General features: G+C 44.0%; 1 protein-coding gene across 1 annotated transcript; it reads right to left on the minus strand.

Moving 5' to 3' along the window:
- Positions 1-603: 603 nt before the first annotated feature.
- Positions 604-11353, minus strand: LOC112449357 (ankyrin repeat domain-containing protein 26-like). The gene is made up of 3 exons (XM_025001345.2): positions 11267-11353; positions 5045-5273; positions 604-706 (listed from the first exon to the last, which is right to left on the minus strand). The coding sequence occupies exons 1-3, from the start codon at positions 11329-11331 to the stop codon at positions 662-664; spliced, it is 339 nt and encodes a 112-aa protein (XP_024857113.1). The 5' UTR covers positions 11332-11353; the 3' UTR covers positions 604-661.
- Between the last annotated feature and the right edge of the window lie 6058 nt (positions 11354-17411).

Genomic DNA, 17411 nt, shown 5'->3' on the forward strand with positions numbered 1-17411 from the left:
AAACCAGTCAATCCTAAAGGAATCAATCCTGAATACTCACTGGAAGGACTGATGTTGAGCTGAAGCTCCAATACTTCAGCCACTTGATGTGAAGCCGACTCATCGGAAAAGACCCTTATGCTGCGAAAGATGGAAGGCAGAAGAGAAACGGGGGCGACAGGACGAGAGGGTTGGATAGCATCACCAACTCAATAGGCATGAATTTGAGTAACCCCACAAGATAGTGGAGGACAGAGGAGACTGGCAGGCTGCAGTCCATTGGTCACAGAGTCAGACACGACTGAGTGACTAACACTTTCACTTTGAATATGGAAAACTTAACAGTGCTGGTTTTAAATCGCTTAAGTTAGCTGCAGAGAAAAATTACTTAGTACCAAAAGTACTTGGATACTACTGTTTAAAAGTGTACTAATACTACTTAAAGTAGTATTTTTAAAATACCATATAAATTTTCATCATACACACAAAAAGATTTCCCTTTAATAAAGATTATCTCATCATGTTGAATGAGAAACAACTAAAATGTCATGAAAACAGTCAAGAAGGGAAATTTTTACTATTTATCTTTCAGATCATATTTTTTTTTCTTCCAAATCTGTACATATTCTTGTGACGTTTTTCAAAAGCAGGTCCTCAGACAGAGTTGACCCATCTGTAGCTCCTAGAGGAGACAATCCATAGGACTCAGATTCAAATTCAGCAGCAGCTGGAAAAAAAAAAGGATTACATTCTTTATCTAAAATACTTGAGTTAACTCAGTATTAGTGGGAAAAAAAAAACAAACCTGAGATATATCTAAGTGCTCTGAAAAATGAAACATATCTATAGATGACAGAAAACAAATACAAGATTACAATTATATAATCAGCCTACGGTCCCACATGTGGCTGAGTATCAGAGCTTCTGCTTTTCATTCTTCATTCATTCACTCAATAACTATCTGCTAAGGTGCCGTGACAAACACTGGAATTACAAGATGAAGGTGACCCAGTCAACCTGAGAAATGATAATGCCATAAACTGTAAAAATAGATGAACAGACAATTTCCATACAGAGTCATAAATACTAAGACAGGTTATACAAGATGGCACAAGGAACATTCAGAAGGGACAGCGGCTTTGTCAATGCTGCCAGCTTTTTGGTGGAGGTGCTATGGAAGTAGCTACCTGAAGGACAGAGAAGTACAAGAGACAGAGGGGAGAAGCACATACAAAGACCAGAGGTGAGGAAACGAATCTGTGGGATTCTACACAGTCTGGCTGGTTAGATGCACAGCTAAGGGCCAGAGTAAGGTGGTAAAGAGATAAGGCCAACTACTTTGAAGGACCCACATTGATGCAGGTGTTTGGAGCTTTTCCTGAGGGCAAGAGAGAAACTAGTGACAAAGTCAATGACACAGAAATTACTAAGTCGCCCACCAAGTGACAGCTACGCAAACATGACTGCTTGAGTCTGGGTGTTCTAGCCTTGACCACTACAGACACTCGAGACGCTGATGAACTCCATGCTTTCTGAAAATGGTGTCAGGGTGCAGATGGACAGTTCCACAGCGATGGCAGTAGTAGAGAAAGGATACAGCCAGAATAAATAGAAATGCATAGACCTTTTGACGTTTTTTTTAAACTATGGAACATGATGAATAAATGAGGAAGAAGAATATTTTTCACTATGACTGCTCATGCTTTCACATTTCTCATTAGCTATGTATAAGACAAAAATATTTAACATAGCATCTGTTATCCAAACAAACAATGGAAAGAGATGCCATTTATTGTTTACAGTGTATTTCAGAAATCAATGTCTAAATTTAATTCATACATTTTGGCAACATACCTTCTCTTAGTTCTCTAGTTATACTCCTGTCCAACTCCTGACATCTGAAATAAGTCAAATATTATTTATCTTTAAGTTAAGCAAGAGATTATCATAGGAATGTTATACAGCTTACTAAATGTGACATTTAAATAATACTTTTAGAGACTAGACCAACTTGAAGATTACTTAAGTAGAAAAATAATCACATAAATAAAAGAAATGCATTCCTACTTATTCTGCTTATATGGAACGTTATTTAATCTGATAAAAAGTACAACAAATATCAGTCTATGAGTACATAATTTCAAAGAATTAGAGAATGACCCATGATCCTAGGAATGACCCATAAGATTACTGTCTTCTCTCCCTAACAGCTCCTGCCTTAAATACATACTTCTGAGACCTTTACTTTGATTTCTAGGTGAGGATCCTGTTCAAATGGAGGAAGTAGTTTGAGTTGAATGTTATGAAGGAGAACATCTGCAGTTTTCTTTAAACTTTTCCATTTAACAAAAACACAGAAAGGTGAGAAAATTATACACAAGAAAACAATGTACCAGCAAGTTTTTATTCTAAAGGTGTTTAGTGAGAAGGATTAACATATAACTGTTAGTTTCCGAACTATGTCCCAGAGAAGGGGAAGGTCCCACAGGGGTCACTGCAGGGTTGAGGAACAGAGAAGTCACAAGTGCAGGACCTCTGGCCACTCCTTTGGTTAAAGGCTTTATACTTGTCTCCGTTTTATATAATATGGTTCCACACAAAAGTTTGCTTTTTTTTTTTAAAGAAAGGTTGTTTTCTTTGAAAAAAAAAAAAACTTTTTTTAAGGTATGAGAGTCATGATTTAGGCAAAGTTCATAATTCTACAAAGAAGTAACAAGCCAATGACTTTCTTACTGAGTCCAGAGTCCTATGCCAGCTACTTCCTCAGATTAAGAAAAAACACATATATTTTTAACTATAATGCAGAGAAAATGAATATGTAAAACTTTCTTATATAATTCAATAATCCTTGCGGCATGACATGACATAGCTTTCTAACTAAATCATATTTTAAACAAGAATAAATTATTGTCAAACTCCTATATGTAGCAGTTGATAGTTAATTTATAAAGCATTAATTTAAAAAAAAAAAAAAAAAAACACTACAGGAATTTGAAGGAGAAAGTTTCAAGGTGAGGAGTTACACTTCTACCCTCCTTACGAGAGGTGAGGAGATTTACCTAACTGGTGAGTTTTGGAGAAGGAACTTCTCCCAAAGTGCTTGCTTGGTTCCAAATCTCTACTTTGAAAGATGTATGTGCCACAGCACTGTGAACTTGGGTGTGCAGTAGGCAGCCTGTGTCTGGGACGGGGGTCAAGCATTTGCTTCCTCCTCTTAGGCCTGCGTGGGGAAGTGTCTGACTTGGGATGAAGTGTTCGGAGGCCACTATGACCACACAGCTAAAGCATGTCCTCCAGTTTCACAGCTCTGAAGTACTAAGACCTAACGTAGATGCAGTGCTGTGAAAGAAAGCTTAATTGCTCTCCTACAATGGCAAGAAGCCAAATGAGAAAACAGGTTGAGACTGCATTTAACAAGGGCTACTTTTCCGTGCATCACAAACATCAGGAAAACACCATTAAACCTATAAACCTGTGTGCACGGACTGAAATGGATATTTAATTACAATGATTGAACAATGAAAACTGGTTGCAATTTAAAGACTCTCCATCATTGCTATCTTAGATACCATTCATCCAGGTGATGTCAAGATACAGATAAAGTGAGCTTCATTTATAATGTTTAAATGTTTGAAATAACTACAAATCTAGAAATATTCTACAAATGCTCAGCAAGATTGTTTTTTTTTTAATTTTAAATAAAAATGCTATAGGTAAAATAGCAATTAAAGAAAATAACAAAAATGTCATTTTTGTAAGAAATGACAAAATTTATGTAAGAAAATAACAAAAAAGGTTAAGCTAAAACTAGAAATTAGTGTTTTGGTTTAGTATTGTAAGTTTATTTAATTCATAAAAAGGATTTATCTGGGATTCCTTTAAAAAAAAGCATCCATATGTGGTTAGTGTTTATTTTTTTTTATTTTTTTTTTAGTTTCTTTAGGTAGATATATTCCTAAGTATTTTATTCTTTCCATTGCAATGGTGAATGGAATTGTTTCCTTAATTTCTCTTTCTGTTTTCTCATTATTAGTATATAGGAATGCAAGGGATTTCTGTGTGTTGATTTTATATCCTGCAACTTTACTATAGTCATTGATTAGTTCTAGTAATTTTCTGGTGGAGTCTTGAGGGTTTTCTATGTAGAGGATCATGTCATCTGCAAATAGTGAGAGTTTTACTTCTTCTTTTCCAATTTGGATTCCTTTTATTTCTTTTTCTGCTCTGATTGCTGTGGCCAAAACTTCCAAAACTATGTTGAATAGTAATGGTGAAAGTGGGCACCCTTGTCTTGTTCCTGACTTTAGAGGAAAGGCTTTCAATTTTTCACCATTGAGGATAATGTTTGCTGTGGGTTTTGTCATATATAGCTTTTATTATGTTGAGGTATGTTCCTTCTATTCTTGCTTTCTGGAGAGTTTTTATCATAAATGGGTGTTGAATTTTGTCAAAGGCTTTCTCTGCATCTATTGAGATAATCATATGGTTTTTATTTATCAATTTGTTAATGTGGTGTATTACATTGATTCATTTGCGGATATTGAAAAATCCTTGCATCCCTGGGATAAAGCCCACTTGATCATGGGGTATGATCTTTTTAATGTGTTGTTGGATTCTGATTGCTAGAATTTTGTTAAGGATTTTTGCATCTATGTTAGTGTTTAGATGCCAGTGATTCACTTATGCTTAGAGGCAGAAAAACTTCATTGGGTACAGCAGAGCGTGGAAATGATTATGAACCATTGCCAACTGAAATCAATTAGAAAGGAAGTGAAACATCTGAAAGAATACTTTTGGATACTAGGCAATAAGATGTCATTTCTAAAGTAGAATTTAAATGCAGCTTTTCAAGAAATTTAATAATTTAGTACATATCTCTTAAAATCAAGAACTCTGGGACAAAAAAATCATAAAATTTCTGTCTCCTTTATTAGCACAGCTAATTATGACTTTTACTTAGTGTGCATTCAGTCACACAAACAACTCAGAAGTTCACCAAATTAAAAACAAGGATCATTCATATCAGAAATCTGAAACCCAGTGGAGAAAAGATAATAGAACTAACCTTGGTCAAGTAAGTCTCCATGCTGTTATTCGAAGGGCGTGGAATTGAGGTAGAAAAACGTACGTTTGCTCTTGGAGTAAGATTTCCATTGAGCACTAAAGGATTATTGAAATTTCCAACACAAGGGGGCTCCAGGACTGGCCTCGTGCTTACAGTGTTGAATAAAGATCTGTTCTGCTGCTTCTCTACCTCAAGTTTGGTGCTGATCACTGCCAGCCTCTCATGAGTCCTGCGGAAGATGGAAAACACCAACTTAATGATTTGCATTTTTAAAGTTGCCATATAGTATATGGAATTCCCAATAAACTGCTTGAACACTGAAAACACGGAGCAGACCTCCTGTAAACCTTGCTCTAAAGAAGTACACATGTGTCTAGGGCTCCTCAAGTAACAAGTCACAATTGGGAGAGGAGAGAAAGGGCATCAGAGAGAAAGGGAGGTGGTCTCACAGTGACACCAGCTGGCCTATGGACACACCTGCCACGGGAAACAGTTCAGATCAGATCAGCACTAGTCGTGTCCACTCTTTGCGACCCCATGAATCGCAGTACGCCAGGCCTCCCTGTTTCATCACAACTCCGGAGTTCACTCAGACTCACGTCCATCGAGTCAGTGATGCCATCCAGCCATCTCATCTCTGTCGTCCCCATCTCCTCTTGCCCTCAATCCTCCCAGCATCAGTCGTTTCCAGTGAGTCAACTCTTCGCATGAGGTGGCCAAAGTACTGGAGTTTCAGCTTTAGTATCATTCCTTCCAAAGAAATCCAGGGCGGATCTGCTTCAGAATGGACTGGTTGGATCTCCTTGCAGTCCAAGGGACTCTCAAGAGTCTTCTCCAACACCACAGTTCAAAAGCTTCAATTCTTCGGCACTCAGCCTTCTTCACAGTCCAACTCTAGATCCATACATGACACAGGAAAAACCATAGCCTTAACTAGACGAACCTTTGTTGGCAAAGTAATGTCTCTGCTTTGGATATGCTATCTAGGTTGGTCATAACTTTCCTTCCAAGGAGTAAGCGTCTTTTAATTTCATGGCTGGCAGTCATCATCTGTAGTGATTTGGGGAGCCCAGAAAAATAAAGTCTGACACTGTTTCCACTGTTTCCCCATCTACATCCATGAAGTGATGGGACGGATGCCATGATCTTCATTTCTGAATGTTGAGCTTTAAGCCAACTTTTTCACTCTCCATTTCACTTTCATCAAGAGGCTTTTTAGTTCTTCTTCATCTCTGCCATAAGGGTGGTGTATCTGCATATCTGAGGTTATAGAATTCTCCCCGGCAATCTTGATTCCAGCTTGTGTTTCTTCCAGTCCAGCGTTTCTCATGATGTACTCTGCATATAAGTTAAATAAGCAGGGTGACAATATACAGCCTTGACATACCTCCTTTTCCTATTTGGAACAGTCTATTGTTCCATGTCCAGTTCAAACTGTTGGCTTCTGACCTGCATACAAATTTCTCAAGAGGCAGATCAGGTGGTCTGATATTCCCATCTCTTATCAGAATTTTCCACAGTTGCTTCCAGTGATTCCACACAGTCAAGGGCCCTTTGGGCAAAAACGTCAGAATAAACTGCAGCAATACACTGTTTTCTGGAACTCTCTTGCTTTTCGATGATTCCCACGCGGATGTTAGGCAATTTTGATGCTCTGTCCCTCTGGCCTTTTCTTGAAACCAGTTGAAACATCTGGAAGTTCATAGGTTACCGTATTGCTGAAGCCTGGCTTGGAGATTTTGAGCATTACTTTCCTAGCCTGTTGAGATGAAGTTGCATTGTGCAGGAGTTTCTGAGCATTTCTTTTGATATTGGCGTTTCTTCTGAGATTGGACATGAAAAACTGACCTTTTCCAGTTCTGTGGCCCACTTGCTGAGTTTTCCAATGAGTTGCTGGCATAGTTGATGTGCCAGCATCTGTTCACCAGCATCATTTTTCCAGGATTTGAAAATAGGTCCACCTGGAACTCCATCACCTTCCACTGCTTTGTCCTAGTGGATGCTTGTCTAAAGGCCCACTTGACTTCACATTCCAGGATGTTTGGCTCTAGGTGAGTGATCACACCATCATGATTATCTTGGTCCTGAAGATTTTTTGTATAGTTCTTTCTGTGTATTCTTGCGCCTCTTCTTAATAGCTTCTGCTTCTGTTAGTTGCATACCATTTCTGTCCTTTACGAGCCCATCTTTGCATGAAATGTTCCTTTGTATCTCGGATTTTCTTGAAGAGATCTCTAGTCTTTCCCATTCTGTTGTTTTCCTCTATTTCTTTGCATTGATCGCTGAGGAAGGCTTCTTATCTCTTCTTGCTATTCTTTGGAACTCTGCATTCAGAGGCTTATATCTTTCCTTTTCCTTTGCTTTTCGCTTCTCTTCTTTTCACAGCTATTTGTAAGGCCTTCCCAGATGGCCATTTTGTTTTTTGCATTTCTTTTCTATGGGATGGTCTGGATCCTGTCTCCTGTACAATGTCATGAACCTCCATCCATAGTTCATCAGGCACTGTATTATCAGATCTAGTCCCTTAAATCTATCTCTCACTTCCACTGTTTAATCATAAGGGATTTGATTTAGGTCATACCTGAATGGTCTAGTGGTTTTCCCTACTTTCTTCAATTTAGGTCTGAATTGGCAATTAGGAGTTCATGTCTGAGCCGAAGTCAGCTCCCTGTCTTGTTTTGCTGACTCTATATAGCTTTTCCATCTTTGGCTGCAAAGAATATAATCAATCTGATTTTGGTGTTGACCATCTGGTGATGTCCATGTGTAGAGTCTTCTCTTGTGTTGTTGGAAGAGGGTGTTTGCTATGACCAGTGCGTTCTCCCATGACTCCCATTATCACTAGGAAGCCAATTCTAAAATATATAAAGTCATAGAAAACACAAGAAATACTTTAGCATTGGCTTCAGAGGTGCTCTTGCAGTCATACTGAATATAATTTATAACAAATACTTATGAATACAGAGCTATGTAAAATATAGCTAGGAAGCCACATTTTGAGAAGGCAATCTCTAGATGTCTACCTAGTCTCCCAACTAGATGCAAAATTCTAAATATAAACCTGCTACCACTATCAGGTATGCTACATACTAGCCTAAATGAATTTACTTTCTCCTAACTCTCCTTTGTCAGGTATGATGGTCGTACTATGGTAAGAGGAAGAATGCAAACACCTTTCTAAAAATACCGTTTGCCTGTAGGTGGCATAAAAGGATCAGCACCGGTAGATTTTGCCACAATATCTAATTTGGAAACGTCAGTGCCCAAGTGCCCAGGGCTGAAAGCTCTGGGCTTCTTCACTACCTTGTTTGCTTTCTCTGTTTTCTGGCAGCTCAGACCTGCACAGCTGATAGAGCGTGTAAGTCCCTGCCAGAAACACCACTCCATATTCACCTTTTCTTTATCTATTAAGGTTGTCAGGGGAGTGTGTAATTTCCTCGTTTCTGTCTTGTCACAGCAAACATTTGAAGCGACGGACGTTAAAGCCCTCGGCGTCACAGCTCTCAGGTAGTGTTACAGCTCCATGTTACAGCTCAGTTTTATTTGAAAATACATCCATGAGTTGTGAGGACATGCTGACCCAAAGATGCAGAGAGAAGAGAGAAAGAGAGAGAGGGAGAGAGACAGAGCGCACATGCATGGGAGAGAAACCCCCGGCCTTTGGCCCCTCTTTTTACATGTTTTTTTCCTCCCCCTGGACTTGCCCATGTAAACTGGGCTAGCAGGAGTGCTGTTTTTTTCTACCTGAGGTCCTCACTCCGGTCCTCGGACCTTCCTTTGTTCTATCTTTGCGGGCTCTACCCTTCTTGTCTTTTAGCCACTACATTCTGGACTCCTTTTCCTATTCTACACCTAACAGGTCATCTGTCCCAATTCTGTGGATGCTGGACTGATTTTTGGTCATTGATTGTGAAATCAACAGACACTGATCATCAACTTGCAAATGCCTGGCTCTTTGACAAGTCTCACTACTGAGGCTCAAACCAGTAGAATCCCAACCTGAAAAATATGAAAACAAAGTCTCCATTTATTAGAACGTGAGGAAGAATACAACTCTGACGACCTTCTACAAACTCTTATTTCAGAGAATCACTTCCACGTTGTCCTCTCCCCTCAAACTCACTACTGCTTCAAGCTTATTGTATCTTACACGTCACTCACTGTAAGCGTCTCTTTATGAGAGATACTAACTAGTTGTCTCATTTTTTCTTTTACTTTTCTAGTATTTACTTACATTGATTCACTCAATCTGTTTGTTCCCTATTCTGTATTCCATAAGAATTTGTGAATAATTTAATTGCCACAGAATTATTAGATATTAAAAATCTTGCATGTTTCAAAATCAGTGTAGTATTTATTGAAAATAACACTTCCAGCATTTAGGGATGAACCCTATTAATTGTTTTGTTTCAAAACTTAGTTTGGTTTGCGACATCATGCTAATGCTTCAGAGGATTTCTGTGAAACAACTGCCAAAAATCAGCTATCTTAAAAAAAAAAGTCAATGCCTTCCATATTCAAATTAGTCTACTTCAAATATAAATACCAATACAACATATACCTCTGATGCCTGAGAGTTACTTAGAGGGGTGGGGTTTCCCCTAGTTCTAGCACCACCACCCTTCTCCCCCACCCCCCAGTATTCTCTGGAGCAAACAATGACTTTTCTCTTTTCAGTGGAAATACACTGGAGCCATGTAGAAGGAATTCTCTTAAGTGTCCTCATCAACTCCAAACTCACCTCCCTAAGGACTTACTTTCCTCCCTTCCTCCTGTCACTAGAATCTCTCCTTCAAAGGGTAATCTCTGGATCTGCGGTCTGAATTCTTCCCCTTTACATTCCTTCTATGGATCATCTCCACCACTTCTTTTTCCCTCTCTGCTTAGCAATGGTATCTTACACCTGTAATGCTACTGCAACTCTTTGCTTCCCTCTGGCTATAAACACGCTCAGAAAGAAAAACAAAATAATGCTTTTTCTCGATCCTGTTCTGTCCTGCACTATCCGATGCTCCTCTTCCAGATTTCTCTAAAGGCAAGGCTACACCCTTGCTACTCAGAAAGCCTGTTAGAAACACAGAATCTCAGACCTCCTGCTCAGCAAGTACCCTTCCCACAAGGTCCCCAGGCAACTAATTCAAATGTGAGAAACTCTGGTCTACACTGAGTCTGCTTCTACATGACCTCAACTTAATTTATTCTTCTAAAATCTTAGCCTCAACTTACCCTCAGGAGAAGGCATGCAACCCACTCCAGTACTCTGCCTGGGAAACCCCATGGATGGAGAAGCCTGGTGGGCTGCCGTTGATGGGGTCGCCCAGAGTCGGACATGACTGATGCGACTTAGCAGCAGCAGCAACATACCTTCACTCTACCCTCACTTTGGAGACATTCCCTCCAAACTGAAACTGCATTAGAACTGGAAACTTCCAGTGGACACTGTAGGCAGGCTGTCGGTTCCTTGATCTCCCCATCGTGGCCCCTGCTCTCTCCTTCCTTCCAGTTCTTTTGTTTTGGCCTAGCTGACACCATCCTATGAAGAGGCATCATCTCATATGACATCAATTTGCACACATTTACAGCTGAGCGCCTATGCCATGTTCCTGCACAGAGGTTACACACAGCTCTGCGTGCCCAGGGACCTCAATCCTGAATGCCTTCTCACAGCCAGAAAAACAATAAGACAAGGAAACTCTGCTGTTCCTCTCGGACAAGCTCACTTCAAATTCATCGCCCATGTCAAATACTCTCCCTTTTTCTAAGACCTAACATTTCTTGCCACCTTCCCCATAGACCCTTGCTTTCTTTCCTTCATTTCCTCCCTGAACCCTATGCCTCTCTCATCCTTCATTCCCTCTTTCCTCTTAGTTCTCAACCTCCTGAGGTTGTAGAATATCTTGAAACACACTAGTAATTTTTTTCTTTCGCCATGGATCACACTGACCAGGATCGAACTGCACCCCCTGCATCAGAGTCTTAACTGCATGGTCTTAACCATTGGACCAGACCTCCAAGGAAGTCCAGGAACTCATAATTTAGCTCCTAAATGGCATTCTCAATTTAATCTGTGGCTGACACCTGATAAGATACACTATATCCCTCCTCGACTTTTTCCTCACTACCCATCGACAGGTGATTTGCTTTGGCTATTAGAATACGTCAGCAGTCCCATTTTAATTCAACGTTCTGTCAAATGACCTTTCTATCAAATCTAGTTCTTACCTTCTACTTGTCCATTTAATGTTTCTTTTCCTCTTTGACCAGCAGCTCCAGATAAACATCCACATACTTCTGTGGAAGGCTCTCAGAGATACTCTGTTAAAATGAACACTGAGTTGCATGAAGATTCCTAAACCCTTTCTAAGAAAATATCCTACTTTTACAAACTGCCCACGTGTAATCCAGGTAAGACAGGTTTGCCAAGATCCCACAGCTGCTAAGTGTCAGAACCAGGATGCTGACTTCAGGCACGGTGCTGGATCACCAGGCAGCAGCCGCCTGCACGAAGACAGCAGGCCCTTCCTAGCTCCTTGCGTTGGTGCCACCTTCAAACAGGGCACCCTTACTTTCTGTTACTTCAAGTATGGCTGCCATAAAGGTACTCTGCACATCCAAAATGCTTTGTATTATTAGCATAAAAGTGAAAGTCGCTCAGTTGTCTCTGACTCTTGCCCACCCCATTCCCTATACAGTCCATGGAACTCTCCAGGCCAGAATACTGGAGTGGGTAGCCTTTCCCTTCTCCAGATCTTCCCGACCCAGGAATCGAACTGGGGTTCCTGCACTGCAGGCGGATGCTTTACCAACTGAGCGATCAGGGAAGCCCTTGTTAAAACATCACTAAAGCAAACTGCTGTTGTCATAAGCCCACAGATTTATCACTATCCCCCATACTTGGCGTCTCTTGAAATGTTCCTTGCAGATCACGTTGACAATTCAAACGCAGTAATACTTTCAAGTTTCAAGAACTCTCTTTTAAGGCCAAAGTGGTAAAAACAAACAAACAAACAATTCAGCCTGTTGCTCTCTGACGCTCTCTAGCAGTTTTACACGTGCACATGTACCAAAGAAACACACGTTTGGTTGGGAGACTGGGACTGACACATACACACTACACACTATTGGTAGGAAATACATAACTAATGAGGACCAACCGTATAGCACAGGGACTCAACACTCTGTAAGAGCCCATACGGAAAAAATGCTTTTAAAAAGAGCTGATATATACACGTAACTGATTCACTCTGCTGCACACCTGACACTACACAATATTGTAAATCAACTGTACTCCAATAAAAATCGAGGGGAGAACGGAAGGAAGAGACACAAACATTTGGCTATAGACTGACCTGGAATAATGCAGCATTTTTAGATAAACGTCACTTCAAACCCAAAGTGAGGGTAAAAAATCAGGATATTGTCATTATCCTCCAATTAAAAACAATTAGGAGCCGGTGCGGCCGGACACAGGCACTGGCCAAGCCCACTGCTGGTGCCTCACAGCTTTCTCCGGGCGCTCGCCCGCCCCACGCGGAGGGGGCCCGGTTTCAACCGCCAGCAGCTCGGCCTCAGGCCAGAGGGTGACTACCCGCCCTCCGGGTCACAGGGCTCCGGGCGCCGGTGCGCGTTTCCCACTGACAGGGCCCGGGCGCCGGCGCGCCTTTCCCACCAAGGCCCGGTTTCCGGCTCACACGCCCCTGCGGTGCCGGCCGGGCTCCCCGCTCGTACGCTCTCGGTTCATGCTTCCCGCTCACACGGACCCCTCTCCCCGCTCCCCAATGGCCCCGCTCGCCTCTCGCGCGCTGCCCTCACCCAGTGCGGCGTGCGGCCTCCCGCTCTCACAACCCCCGACGCCGGCCTGCGCCCCCCCCCCCCGCCTCACGCCCCCCGCGCAGGCGCCCGCCCGGCTCGCCGCCCACACAACCCCGCCCCCAGGCACCGGGCGTTGGTGCTGGCTGCTCACACCGCCCTCTGTGCGCCCGCCAACACCTCGAAGAGGCCCGCGCTAAGCTCTCCGCCCGGCGCCCGCGCCGTGTTCTGCGAGAAGCCCGTGGAGCCGGCCCGGGAGCTGCCCGCGCGGCCGAGGGAAGGCTACCTGAGGCGGGGCGCCGTGAGGGCGGGGGCGGGCGGCTCCCGGGGCCGCTGCTCTGGGGCTGCACAACCGCGTGCAAGATGGCGGGTGTGCCTGTGGTTCCACTCCGTGGCTGTGGGCAGGTCGGTTTCGGCGGCTTCCCGCGCGCCGGGGACGCCGCCACTTCCTCAGCGACCCCCGCCGCCCGCGTCCTCGAAGCCTCTGTGTGCGCGGGCTGCGCGGTGGGCCTCTCGCCCCGGTGGCGCGCAGAGAGACCGGGAGACGGGCTGCTGGAGCTCAGGTGCGAGTTACACCAGGGAGGTGGGGACCGGGTAGCCCGGGCATTAGAGCCGGCCCTGAGGGCTGCGGTGAGTGTAGCCCCACCGGGGAGCCGGCCATGCAAACACCCTCACCTCACCACCAGGGAAGGGCAGGCGGCAAGGGGGCTCTGGGGCGGGAGGTTCGCTCTTCACTCCCAAGGCATTTCAGAGGAGCCATGGGATTACTCTGTGTTTAGATAGCTGTTAGAGCATTTGGACACGGGGTAACTCCTCTGGTCGCCGCCCCTGACCTCGGACTCGGGGTAACTCCTCTCGTCGCCGCCTCCTGACTCGGCGCGGGGGTAGCTTTTCTTGGCCGTTCCTGCGCCCTTCGCAGTCTGATACTCTCGGCCACTGCCCCGACCTCGGGACGTGGGGTGGCTCCTCTAGGCCGCACTTTAGCGCGCCAGTCGCAGCCGCCTGCGCCTTAGCGATTGCACTATTCTCACAAGTTAGTAAAGTAATGCTCAAAATTCTCCAAGCCAGGCTTCAGCAATATGTGAACCATGAACTTCCTGATGTTCAAGCTGGTTTTAGAAAAAGGCAGAGGAACCAGAGATCAATTGCCAACATCCACTGGATGGCACCTCACTCCAAGTACTCTTGCCTGGCAATCCCATGGACAGAGGAGCCTGGTAGGCTGCAGTCCGTGGGTCGCGAAGAGTCGGACACGACTTTCCCTTTCACTTTTCACTTTTATGCATTGGAGAAGGAAATGGGCAACCCAACTTAAGTGCTCTTGCCTGGAGAATCCCAAGGACGGGGATTCCGTCTATGGGTCACACAGAGTTGGACACGACTGAGTGACTTAAGCGCAGCAGCAGCAGCAGCTGGATCATGTAAAAAGCAAGAGAGTTCCAGAAAAGCATCTATTTCTGCTTTATTGACTATGCCAAACCCTTTGACTGCGTGGATCACAATAAACTGTGGAAAATTCTGTAAGAGATGGGAATAACAGACCACCTGATCTGCCTCTTGAGAAATCTATATGCAGGTCAGGAAGCAACAGTTAGAACTGGACATGGAAGCAACAGACTGGTTCCAATAGGAAAAGGAGTTCGTCAAGGCTGTATATTGTCACCCTGTTTATGTAACTTATATGCAGAGTACATCATGAGAAACGCTGGACTGGAAGAAACACAAGCTGGAATCAAGAGAAATATCATAACCTCAGATGTGCAGATGACACCACCCTTATGGCAGAAAGTGAAGACAAACTCAAAAGCCTCTTGATGAAAGTGAAAGAGGAGAGTGAAAAAGTTGGCTTAAAGCTCAACATTCAGAAAACGAAGATCATGGCATCCGGTCCCATCACTTCATGGGAAATAGATGGGGAAACAGTGGAAACAGTGTCAGACTTTATTTTCTGGTCTCCAAAATCACTACAGATGGTGACTGCAGCCATGAAATTAAAAGACGCTTACTCCTTGGAAGGAAAGTTATGACCAACTTAGCATATTCAAAAGCAGAGAAATTACTTTGCCAACAAGGTTCGTCTAGTCAAGGCTATGGTTTTTCCTGTGGTCATGTATAGATGTGAGAGTTGGACTGTGAAGAAGGCTGAGCACCGAAAAATGGTTGCTTTTGAATTGTGTTGGAGAAGACTCTTGAGAGTCCCTTGGACTGCAAGGAGATCCAACCAGTCCACTCTGAAGGAGATCTGCCCTGGGATTTCTTTGGAAGGAATAATGTTAAAGCTGAAACTCCAGTATTTGGCCACCTCATGAGAAAAGGGATTTGATTTAGGTCATACCTGAATGGTCTAGAGGTTTTCCCTACTTTCTTCAATTTAAGTCTGAATTTGGTAATAAGAAGTTCATGATCTGAGCCACAGTCAGCTCCTGGTCTTGTTTTTGTTGACTATATGGAGCATCTCATTTTTGGCTGCAAAGAAATAATCAATCTGATTTCGGTGTTGACCATCTGGTGATGTCCATGTGTAGAGTCTTCTCTTGTGTTGTTGGAAGAGGGTGTTTGCTATGACCAGTGCATTTTCTTGGCAAAATTCTATTAGTCTTTGCCTGCTTCATTCCGTATTCCAAGGCCAAATTTGCCTGTTACTCCAGGTGTTTCTTGACTTCCTTCTTTTGCATTCCAGTCCCCTATAATGAAAAGGACATCTTTTTTGGGTGTTAGTTCTAAAAGGTCTTGTAGGTCTTCATAGAACTGTTCAGCTTCAGCTTCTTTAGCTTTACTGGTTGGGGCATAGACTTGGATTACTGTGATATTGAATGGTTTGCCTTGGAAATGAACAGAGATCATTCTGTCGTTTTGAGATTGCATCCAAGTACTGCATTACAGACTCTTTTGTTGACCATGATGGCTACTCCATTTCTTCTGAGGGATTCCTGTGCGCTGTAGTAGATAGAATGGTCATCTGAATTAAATTCACATATTCCAGTCCATTTTAGTTCACTGATTCCTAGAATGTAGACATTCACTCTTGCCATCTCTTGTTTAACCACTCCCAATTTGCCTTGATTCATGGACCTGACATTCCAGGTTCCTATGCAATATTGCTCTTTGTAGCATTGGACCTTGCTTCTATCACCAGTCACATCCACAGCTGGATATTGTTTTTGCTTTGGCTCCATCCCTTCATTCTTTCTGGAGTTATTTCTCCACCGATCTCCAGTAGCATATTGGGCACCTACTGACCTGGGGAGTTCCTCTTTCAGTATCGTATCATTTTGACTTTTCAAACTGTTCATGGAGTTCTCAGGCAAGAATACTGAAGTGGTTTGCCATTCCCTTCTCCAGTGGACCACATTCTGTCAGATCTCTCCACCATGACCCGCCCATCTTGGGTTGCCCCATGGGCATGGCTTAGTTTCATTGAATTAGACAAGGCTGTGGTCCTAGTGTGATTAGATTGACTACTTTCCTGTGAGTATGGTTTCAGTGTGTCTGCCCTCTGATGCCCTCTTGCAACACCTACCGTCTTACTTGGGTTTCTCTTACCTTGGGCATGGGGTATCTCTTCACAGCTGTTCCAGCAAAGTGCAGCCGCTGCTCCTTAACTTGGAGAGGGGTATCTCCTCACTGCTGCCCTTCCTGACCTTCAACGTGGGATAGCTCCTCTAGGCCCTCCTGCACGTGCAGCCACCACTCCTTGGACGTGGGGTTGGTCCTCCTGGCTGCCACCCCTGGCCTCGGGCATGGGGTTGCTCCTCCTGGCAGCAGCCCCTGGCCTCAGGTGTGGGATAGCTCCTCCTGGCTGCCACCTCTGGCCTCGGGTGTGGGGGTGTAGGGTAGTTCCTCTCGGCTGCCGCCCTGACTCGGGCGTGGGGGCGTGGGGTAGCTCCTCTCGGCCGCCGCTCCTGACCTCGGACGCAGGGTAGCTCCTCTTGGCTGCTGCCCCTGACCTCGGATTTGGGTAGCTCTTCTCGGGCGTTCCTGCACCATCAGAGCCTGGCACTCTCGGCCGCTGCCCCTGACCTCAGATGTGGGGTAACTCCTCTTGGCTGCCGCCCTTTGGGCATGGGGTCCTCCCGGCTTCTTCCCCTGACCTCGGACGTGGGGTAGCTCCTCTCGGCCGTGCTTAAGTGCGCCAGTCGCAGCCGCCCGCGCTTAAGTGCGCCAGTCGCAGCTGCCACGACCCAGATAATCACGATGATGTGATCACTGACCTAGAGTCAGACATCCTGGAATATGAACTCAAGTGGGCCTTAGAAAGCATCACTACGAACAAAGCTAGTGGAGGTGATAGAATTCCAGTTGAGCTCTTTCAGATCCTGAAACATGATGCTGTGAAAGTGCTGCACTCAATATGCCAGCAAATTTGGAGAACTCAGCAGTGGCCACAGGACTGGAAAAGGTCCGTTTTCATTCCAATCCCAAAGAAAGGCAATGTCAAAAAATGCTCAAACTACCACACAATTGCACTCATCTCACACGCTAATAAAGTAATGCTCAAAATTCTCCAAGCCAGGCTTCAGCAATATGTGAACCATGAACTTCCAGATGTTCAAGCTGG

This window comes from Bos taurus, chromosome 13 (assembly GCF_002263795.3).
Source record: "Bos taurus isolate L1 Dominette 01449 registration number 42190680 breed Hereford chromosome 13, ARS-UCD2.0, whole genome shotgun sequence".
Taxonomy (NCBI): domain Eukaryota; kingdom Metazoa; phylum Chordata; class Mammalia; order Artiodactyla; family Bovidae; genus Bos; species Bos taurus.

Coding starts and splice junctions, on each gene's coding strand:
- LOC112449357 (XM_025001345.2), bottom strand. CDS start 11,331: ATGTGGATGTTTATCTGGAGCTGCTGGTCAAAGAGGAAAAGAAACATT. Junction 5,274..11,266: donor ATTAAATGGACAAGTAGAAG/GTAAGAACTAGA, acceptor CATCTTCCGCAG/GACTCATGAGAGGCTGGCAG. Junction 707..5,044: donor TGGAGACTTACTTGACCAAG/GTTAGTTCTATT, acceptor TTTTTTTTCCAG/CTGCTGCTGAATTTGAATCT.